We start from the raw sequence: 10000 nt of genomic DNA, 5'->3' as shown, positions 1-10000 counted from the left end.
CTCACGCAAGGTGGCCCGCACCTTAAAGCCTGCGAGACTGCCGTTGCTTACTCAGCAGTGAATCAGTACTAGGCCTCTGTATGAGAGACTCTCATTTTACCTCGTCATTCCAGTGACTCACGCAATGCATTATACTCTCACTCTTCATTATAACGTTTCTAAGATTGTTTTACATGAAGAGATCAGATGCAAAACCCTCTAAATCCATCTGACCACTTTTCTTTTAAATGAGCATTTTTTTTTATCAGGCTGCTATAGGTTTTGCCTACAAATAGATATTTCAGACCAGGAAGAGTGTGGTTTTTAGCGAGTTTTGAAGCTAAATTATTTGATTTATGTATGTGTGGAGAGCATTCACTCACCATTGTTATCTCATTTTTTTTGGCGGAGGTGGCGTTTAGAGGGTTTTTTTCATCTGAACTCTTCACATAGATATCAGGGAGTGGTAATCCTAAATTGTAAGCTGTGTTGTAAACACTAAAAAGCCAACACCACATACTGTTCAAACTCAGGTGGCTGGTCTTTTCTTGGTTCCATCTGTGAGCTTGAACCAGGGCTGTGGTCTACATGTTTGCAGTTTGGTCCAGGAGTGTGGCAGGGCTGAACTAGGAACTTTTAGAACGGTATACAATCAGCAAAGTATAAAGACATCAAGGTAGTGTTGGTTTAGTAACTTTTTCATAGCACTGTTAAGTTTATAGTGTTCCTCCTCTGTAAACACAAAGCAATCAGGCCTGTCATTTTAATGGCTAATCGTAAATCGTAAATTTGGACCAATCACATTCTAATCTCTGAGCTTGATGTAGAGACCCTGGTTGAAATATACAACAGTAATGCTGAACGACTCGTGTGTGTGTGTGTGTGTGTGTGTGTGTGTGTGTGTGTGTGTGTGTGTGTGTGTGTGTGTGTGTGTGTGTGTGTGTGTGTGTGTGTGTGTGTGTGTGTGTGTGTGTGTGTGTGTGTGTGTGTGTGTGTGTGTGTGTGTGTGTGTGTGTGTGTGTGTGTGTGTGTGTGTGTGTGTGTGTGTGTGTGTGTGTGTGCGCGCGCTAATGTTTGGTCCCATGACACTACTTTGGTTCTAAACGTGTGTGTGTGTGTGTGTGCGCGTACAGAGGTGCAGATGACCTGTTGCCTATCCTCTCATTTGTGGCCTTGCGCACAGAGCTTCCCCAGCTGGTTTCTGAGTGTGCTGCTTTGGAAGAGTTCATTCATGAGGGGTGAGTAGTCTTTTTTTCTCCTTCTCTCTCGCACACTCGTGCATCCAGCCATGCAAATGCAAATGTATGACACACTCTGATGGAAAAACTCCCACATGGGCACGAATGCATCAACATGTATTTCAACATAAAATATCCAATTATTTGTATTTATTAAAATATTAATTTTAAGTGTCAAAACAAAGTGTCAAAATACTACAAATATTATTTAAAGGTAGCATGAATCCCTTTGCAAACCTTCCATATCTGTCTATTTAATTCATTCCTTCATCAGTACACTGACTAAGTGGACAATGTTTGAGTGCAACAGCTTTTCTCTGCGTACAAGACATGCCATAAATCTGCAAACGGTCAACAGATCACCTATGCTGACCTGCCTGTTACATCTCATAGCCTAAATACTGTATCAGAGCTGTTAAAAATAACAGCTTCAATCTCGTGGTACATTGACATATAATATGGTGAATGAAGTCTCAGACATTGTCAATACATGCCCAAAATGCTTGGTGATGTTTTGGGTGATGGGGTAACTGTCTGAGCAGGGCAACCACAAAATCTGTTTTCGGATTGGATGGTCATGATAATACTGATGATTAAAGTTCTCAAGAAAAATAAGTTGCCAAATATCAAGGGGAATGTGCCAGAACAACAATACTCTGGCTCAGAAAGGTGCCTTGTGCATCATCAGCTTTGACTGGGATGTGTAGGTGTCCTCCAGAGTTGTTCCAAGTTCTACCAAAAACAGTCAAACTTATAAGTGTGGGTGAGCAAGTAACCATGTAGTTGAGTGAGTGGGTTGGTGTGAAAGAGGGAGTTTATTGTGTGTGTTAAGTGGCGTAGGTTTGCATATGGACCATAGGGTCATGTCCACTCCATACCAATATTTTGGGATAACAAAATTATCCCTATCAATATTTTATCGAGCTCATTCATATTATTTTTGATGTGAAGTTGTATTCATTTAAACGTGTCCTCATAAAGTGTGCATCTCCAGGACAACCAGTTTATGTCCCTGCCCAAGCTGAGCCCGAACCTACGCCCTTGGTGTGTGTGAGCAACCTACACGTTACTCATCTTGCACTGAATCATCTTCCTCAATCTCAATATTCTGATCACAACAAGCCTGGGCAAATTAGCACCAGTCAGAGGCTACATTTATTGTTTTGCACTTTTATGATGTCGTCACATCACCAAGATTTGATTTTATCAGAAATATTTGGCTGTGTTTTTCAACTAAATAAAATACAAATGACAAAATACTATTTTTGCTCTCGTTCTTGCTCCTTCTGATGACTTCTAAGAGTTCCACACACATGATACACCCACTTCCCCAAACCGCAGCCTTCCACCCATGCAGCCTTCCGCCCACCTCTCTTGCTTGCGTGTCAGTGCAGAAGGCACCAGCAAGCCTTGTTTATCTGAGGCGTGATGGTGCTTTTACGGCCTGGTTAGATTGGCACTGGCCAAGGAATGTGGGGATATTCTCGTCAGGCTCCTTCCCGGTCTATAAAAATACAAATAAAATCCCACTGGATGTTTCTGTAGCTCAGCGGTTTGGAATAGGCCCTGGTTGGAGCCAACGCAGACTCGTTCGCTGAGAAGCCTTCTTCAACGTTGGAAAGGCTGCATATGCTGATGCCGTTTGCCGGGAAAAGCTTAAATTATCAAAACGTTTATAGCTGATTTAGAAAAGTGCCTGTTACACGCACAACTGCACATTTGCTGCTCGGAGTTTCTTTCTTTTGCTTTCGTTCAATTACTTAGATTTATACACAACATGCATGCACGCACGCAGACACACACACACACACACACACACACACACACACACACTCTTACCCATGTGCGCGCACACACACACTCTTACGCATGCACACTCTTACGCATGCACACACAGACACGCACATACAGTTACTCCCTCTCGGTCTCCATCTCTGTCTTTCTTTCCTGTTACGTTGTTACACACTGCTCTGCTCTGAGCATTCCTCGTGTCTTGCACTCATTAGCTGAAGGTCACCCAGAGTTGACGCGAACCTGGTCCTCTCCCTCCACCCTGTAGAGCACCCCCACCCACCCCTCTGTGTCCTGCGTTTCTTTATCTCCTATTCCAGCCATCCAGTTCATTTAATTCTGCCTCTCATCACTCAACACAACAACAAGAAATGCGTAAATCACCAATGTTCCTTTCAACAAACTGTAAACAAGGACAGATGTAATCAGTTACAAGGGTCATTTTTTAGGCTTGTCGTCACTCTGTTTGCCTGCCGTGCAACAGTCTATTTGCATAACCATTGATATGCAGTGCTGATGTTTCCAGTGTATAACTCATCACTGATTCACTGACGCCTGCCCAGTGCCCACAGGTCATTGTTTTAATTTGAAGACATTATCAGTATTAATAGATTAACTAATACTTGCATCCAAATATATTGTTAGTGTTACAGTCTTACCAATAGCACAGAGCAAGGGATTTCATATCTTGTCCTGTGAACTGAATTTGCTCGACCAGATGAAATGCAGTTTGTTGGGCGTGTAAGTAATTCCTTCACGTTTCCTGTCTGTCTCTCTGTCTGTCTCAGGTACCTGATTGGTGAGGAGGGCTACTGTCTCACTTCACTGCAGAGTGCGCTGACATATATAGAATCACTACACACCTTGACCACTCCACTGCCCAACACTAAGCTCACCTGACCGGTAAGGTGTACTCATTTGCATTTTGTTTACCTGGATAATAGGCTCTCTTGTGAAAAAAGCCAATTTTAGCTTATTATTTGGTTATTTTGTCTGTTTCACTGTTCTTAGTTTTTCCTTTGTGTTGTTTTTATCATTATTATTTTTACTCATTTTTTTAAATTTTATTTTATTCCTTTTTACTCCTTTTTACTCAGCAATACTTCAAATACTTCAAGGTATTTCAATTTTGGCACTGTGTAAATTTAAGTCTGTTTGAAGTCTGTGTACATCCACACTATTCTGTTCTCCTTTTAAATAAGTTCTCCATCCACACTCACGTCTGCAAATGATAGAATCTTGTCCACACGGTTTACCTAGACCAGCGGTTCCCAAACTATTTTCCCCGCGTACCACCACCTACACTCTGACATGCCTCGCGTACCCCCACCATCATCACCACACATAAAAACGTAACCCCTTCTATTGACGCATTCCAGGCATCATGTTAAATTAGCCGCCCTACATGACAACAAAATCAAAATGTGAACTGGTCTATGAGCTATCACACTAAAAAAAAAACAGGGTGGAGAACAACATTATGAAACACAAAGAGAACAAAGGCTTAAGAAAAAAAATAACACCTTTCCTAAATTGACATTTTCATCTCACGCACCCCCTAATTGGAAGCTCGTGTACCACCTGGTGATATAGGTACCACAGTTTGGGAATCCCTGACCTAGACAGTAGGTGGGACACCTGAAGCACGGATCACATGACCATTTAGGCAATTGTCAGCATTGTAAAATGCAGAATTTGACTGCACTACAGATCTGCCACCAAGGACAGCAAGGCTTGTAACGCTTGTTTTTCGGCCTCAATGTTGCATTCACTGCTGGCAGGCTAGTAGTAGAAGTCAAAGTGAGTCATGGACACTACAGAAACATCAAACTTACAAGGACCAATCAGGAAGGGAATATGGATTTCTAAGTCATTGTTTTCAGATGCTTGCGGTTTCGTGGTCCATATTAAAACGCAGTTGGAGTTTTCAAATGAATATGGAGCCGACAGCGTTCAAACCATTTCAGGAGCTCCAGATTAGTGTAAATGAGAGGAGAAAACATAACTATAGTGTGTTGGATTCAAACGAAAATGGAGTAGTCTGGATGAAGCTTTAGTCAATGATCACAATTAGGGCTGAAAGATTAATTGATTTTTAATCAAACTTGCAATGTCAAATCATGAAGGTCGCAATTAATCCTGCAGCTCATGGCTCATGGTTATTTGGGAGTATTTTCCAACTACCTGAGGCAACATGATGAACATGTACCAACTTTTTAAAAAGCACCATAGGCAGCTGTGCAATGAATGTAGCCTACAGCAAGAGAAGGCTCCCTAAGAAGTCATATTTCATTTTAAATGTATTATATAGTGAATATTGAACTGAAGTGTATTAGTTAGTTTTATCCAATTTGTTAGTGGGATTTGGGTTTCATCTGTTTGGCCTGATTTGACCTGATCATGATTCACAATATGTTGCACAGGCTCTGGTTTCAAATACAAATGAACTAAAGTGTTGATCTAGTGATCTGAATCTCAGCTATGCAAATCCTTTGATGCAATGACATGGTTGCATCAGTCACTGCATCAGTTAGGTGTGGTCTTGGACACCTGCTTAGATTTTCTTTATTTCTGTTCTGGGAGCAATATAATAAAATAAAAATGTAAAAAAATTCCAGCATTTCTGAGTGGAGCAGAGTCAATCATATGTCGACTCCCTCAAGCAGCGTACACAGCGCAACGCGCCTCCTAACCCGCTTTGACGTCGTCTCCTCGCCTGGCCCTAAACTCTTTGTGACACAGTTATCCTCCTTTATCAAAACATTTTACTTGGCCTCGCTCTCTGTCTGGGGCCCTGTCACATCCACTCGGGTGCCCAGGAGAGAGGAGGGCCGAGGCCCTCTGCATCCGTTTCCGCCCCCTGATCCTGCCGTCGCTGTGGAGATGACGGCCAGGGAGCAGGGTCGGCGTGGTTGTGTATGTCATCAGTCGAGTAGCCATTTTCAGCTTTTAGGATGAGAATAACTTCATGGCATCTTCTCAGGAGGTTATTCAATATTGTTAACCACTCTAGTTGCCAATTTTTAATGCATGTCTGCCAGTTCGCTTCAACCACTTCTGGGATGGAAACCCATAAGCAATCTTGTAATAAGCACACAAGTTGGAATAATTTTGTAAAACTGGAAGGTGCACAAGCTCCATCATGTCACATGTCAAAGAATATTCAGACAAAGTGTGGTGCCATTTGACCATTCACTTTGGTCATAATTCAATTTCTGAATGTTGCTGCCTGCTACTGATTCTGATCTTAACTGTGTATACAGTAATGTCACAGGCATACTACCGGGTCACTTAGAAATTTCCATTCCACTCCATTACAGACAGAATGGTTTGAATTGTTTGGAAATGGTTCCAAAGGCACATTCTGTTTACTAATCTGATATCATTTTAAAAGACTAACTGAAAAAATATTGGAGAACCCTTCTGCAATTATGTAAGCACAACATGTAAACTGAAAACTGCTGTCCTTATTAAAAAAAAAACAATGCAACTGATCTCCGCTGGTATTCTGTCTATGATGGAGTGGAATGGAAATTTCTAAGTGGCTCCAAACTTTTGACTGATAGTGTATGTTGTAACGCAGTTTGATAAATTGTAATATAGTGTAATGTGATGTAATGGATGCATTATGTTTTGTCCTTTTGCTGTATTCAGATGAGGGGCAGGCTTCAGACAAGGCATGCTGTAACTGGGAGGAGATGAGGTTCCTGTGAGAACTCCGTAGAACCCACCACAGGACCGCCAGCCATTCCCGCACCACCCAGCTCACCCTGCTTCTCCCTCCTCCCCAAACACACCCCACCCCACTTTCATCCTGTAAATACCCCCACCCCCACTCCTACTCAGGGGCGTCGTTATGACGATGCCTCTCACATATGTCCCAAGTTCCATTGGATTCTACTGACTGAGGGGGGTAGGCTGACTACTGTGTGTGTGTGTGAGCGCTGGGTGAATGTGGATAGGGGATAAGCAGGGACCCTGTGTGGGGTGGTTACTGCTGTCGGCAGTGGCAGGTGTGGAGAAGAGGACGCCCCATCAGTGATCCTCAGGCTGCACAACGGACCAGAGCAGAGCAGGCCTGGTGGTGTTGGCAGACATTCTGTAGAAAAACCACGGTCACATCTGTCAAGTAATCTTATCAATACACCCTTGTCTATATATAAAGGCAGGAGTTCGGCCATGTGTTGGCCAGATGTGTCGTATATGTATCAACAAGCATGTGCCTGATGTCTTCTCAACCAAAGTGACAATATCAAAGGCCCACATGCATGATGCTGTGGTTTATTTTAAATGCCCTCTTCCTGCAGTTTTAAATTTTGTGAACAACCATAGTCTCATATTTTACTAATCAAAGCACTGTTTGTGTTAATTTCTGTGGAAGGATGATGTCTTGCATTACTATGTAACAGCTATATTATATATCAAGCGGGTTCTTAGATTACATCTTATTTGCTTGGTTCTAGGTTTGTTTTAAGATAACACTTTTTGAGGAAATATCACTGCTCTCGCTTGTACAAATAAACAAAAGTGGCTTTAGGGCTTTACAGTTAACTGTAAAATTGGTAAACCAGTCAACCAGTTATAGCCTTTTTTACATGTTCCATTATGTGTTCTGGTGTATATCTTGTCATTTGCAACAATGATAGACACTTAACATTTAAGACTGCACTTTAGATGTGTTTATACAGAGTGTAATATTGTGATATGAAATGAGGTGTGTGTGTGCGAGAGAAACGTGACAATGTGTGTTTGCACAAACAGATCATGTATGTTTTCAGCTATTTACTCCCTTAAAAAGCAAGATGGGTTTACAAGAATCATCTCCAGATTTCTGTCCTTATTTTGTCCCCTTGAGAAGTGCATAATCGGGGTGGAGCTAGCTAGCAAGCATTCAATGTCTAATCTGAGCATCATCCAGGCAGTGTCACATCTCAACAAGCCACTTATGTGATGTGCGTTTGTGGGGATCGGACTGTTCCGTGCCCTTGTGCCACATGTGCCCACTGCTGCGTTGGCACACAGCGCTTTGGGTCAGAGTAGGGAGCCATTGGTGAGGCTGAGACACTATCAGAGGGGTTCAGGGCCTACCACATAGAATAAACAAAACAAACTCTCTATCTCTGTTATCTACAATTTGTTTATACCTTATACCCAAGGGTGGTCTGTGCTCCTATTAACCACTGCACTATGATCATGTAAACTAAAGTTATTGTTTTCATTTCATAAGTCATTTTTTATGCTGCAATTTTGTTATTTAATACTTTTTACTGAGTTTGTATGAGGGCAAAGTGTTAAGAAATGTGAAAAGAATTGCTGTGTATGATGGTTCAAACTACTGTATCATTGTATGTATCATAAAGTATGAGTATGACGCTTCAACTTTTCCTGATTGCCCTAACACTGAATTAACCTTTTAAATGTACTTGTGCAGCCATGATATCAACTGTAGTCAACTCTTTGTTTAAGGAAATATGCTCAACAGATAGGTAAAGATTTTCTGAGTTTTATTTGTTGTTTGTTTATTTGTTGTCTGGAGCATTTTTTAAGATAATTATTATAATGTGAATGTACACTGGATGTCAAAAATACTGATGCCATTTTTATGTGAAACTGTGTTTACATGTTTTCCCCATCTTTGACTGATTTGGAGAATGTCCTTGGAATCAGTTGAGTTTGCTTTGTAAGTTCCATTTCTATGAGGTGAGTGTGTGTGTGTGTGTGGTCAAGAAAGAATGGGATTGACATCCTGAGTTTTCTAACAATAAAGATGTATCTAAACTTTAAACTACGAACCCACCACAGTTCTTCCTTGTGTCTTTCATGCGTTCTATGGTGATTCAAAAGAAATAACAAATTACATAGCAATACTGTAATAAAATGTAATTCATTTTGATAATTAAATTATAATTAAATATTAATTAGAATTCATTATTAATAATAATGTTTTTTAGTTGATATTATTTTTTCATGATTGTTTCAACTGACCTCTGTCTGAAGGGAGAAGGAAGACCCAACTTTGAGAAGTAAAAAAAAAAACAGTGTCCAGTTTGTTCTGATCGGAAAGGCCCGACAATGGCGATACTGATTCCTCTCCTCTCCTTTCCTCTCTCTTCCCCTCTCCCCTCCCCTGCTGTCCTGTCTTGATCCTTCCTCTCCCCACCAACTATGAAGCCTTGCAGTCACCCGGGCTGAATGGGCTCTCGTCTGCTCAGTTGAATTAATATTTGTTTAAACGAATGGGGCAGCAGGCGGAAGCAGTAGAGTAGCAGCGCAGTGGTGGGTAACGTAGACCTGACGTGTGCAAGGAGGAACCATTATGACGGAAGGTGGTGGTAGTGTGTGTGTGTGTGTGGTATTGGAGGGGAGGGCTGGGTGGCAGGGGAACCAATTGTGAAAGTGAGTTGGAGAGTGGGGGGGGGGGGTCATCTATAATGCTATAACTGCCAGATGGCTGGAGTATCCCGAGAGTTTTGAGGGCAGAAGAGAAAACATGCCACACCAAATCAGATGGAGGCTCCGCCGACGGACCCCTAAGACCTACAGTCCCCTCTCTCTCTCTCGCCCGCTGGGAACTTCAGTAACTTTCATGCACAACTCTTTGTGTCTCAACGTCCCCTTGAATCATTTCTGGTACACTTGGTCTTTCGTCTCTTTGAGCACCAGTCTGAGCTCCACACTAATCAAGACCCGCTTTTTAGCTCCCTTTGCTGTTTGGTCTGTTGACTGCTCATTGAGAACTTATGCAGCCTTCTCCTGCTCCCCATTCTGTAGCCAGGGGATGACTACACAAGTAAAAATAACTGATAATGATTTGGCATTCCATAAACTCAGACACTATTAACAGCTATCAAACACAACTTTATTTGATTTGTTTATAATCGCTTGGCTACCTCACCCTGCAAAAAAACTTTACTGTGCTGCTATTGGTCTTGGCTGTGACATCAGCACCATAAGAAATTATATATTATGTTTTCAGTTTCAGTTAAAGTTGT

The 10000-nt window shown here is 41.8% G+C and overlaps 1 protein-coding gene across 2 annotated transcripts in view; it reads left to right on the top strand.

Annotated features, from left to right (window-relative positions):
* Positions 1-8793, top strand: part of vps9d1 (VPS9 domain containing 1) — a 53767-nt gene extending 44974 nt beyond the window's left edge. For both annotated transcript variants that reach the window (XM_076270128.1, XM_076270118.1), the window contains exons 14-16: positions 1113-1217; positions 3797-3911; positions 6663-8793. In XM_076270128.1, coding sequence (XP_076126243.1) covers positions 1113-1217; positions 3797-3908 — 217 coding nt within the window. In that variant the 3' untranslated portion in view covers positions 3909-3911; positions 6663-8793. The remainder of the gene's footprint in view (positions 1-1112; positions 1218-3796; positions 3912-6662) is intronic.
* Positions 8794-10000: the final 1207 nt, after the last annotated feature.

Source organism: Alosa pseudoharengus, unplaced genomic scaffold (genome assembly GCF_046254945.1).
Source record: "Alosa pseudoharengus isolate Yale_2024_CS ecotype anadromous, Long Island Sound unplaced genomic scaffold, YU_APseudo_1.1 YU_APseudo_1.1_scf_10, whole genome shotgun sequence".
NCBI lineage: Eukaryota > Metazoa > Chordata > Actinopteri > Clupeiformes > Clupeidae > Alosa > Alosa pseudoharengus.
Note: the sequence above shows the minus strand (reverse complement) of the source record. Positions and strands in the feature narration are given on the sequence as shown.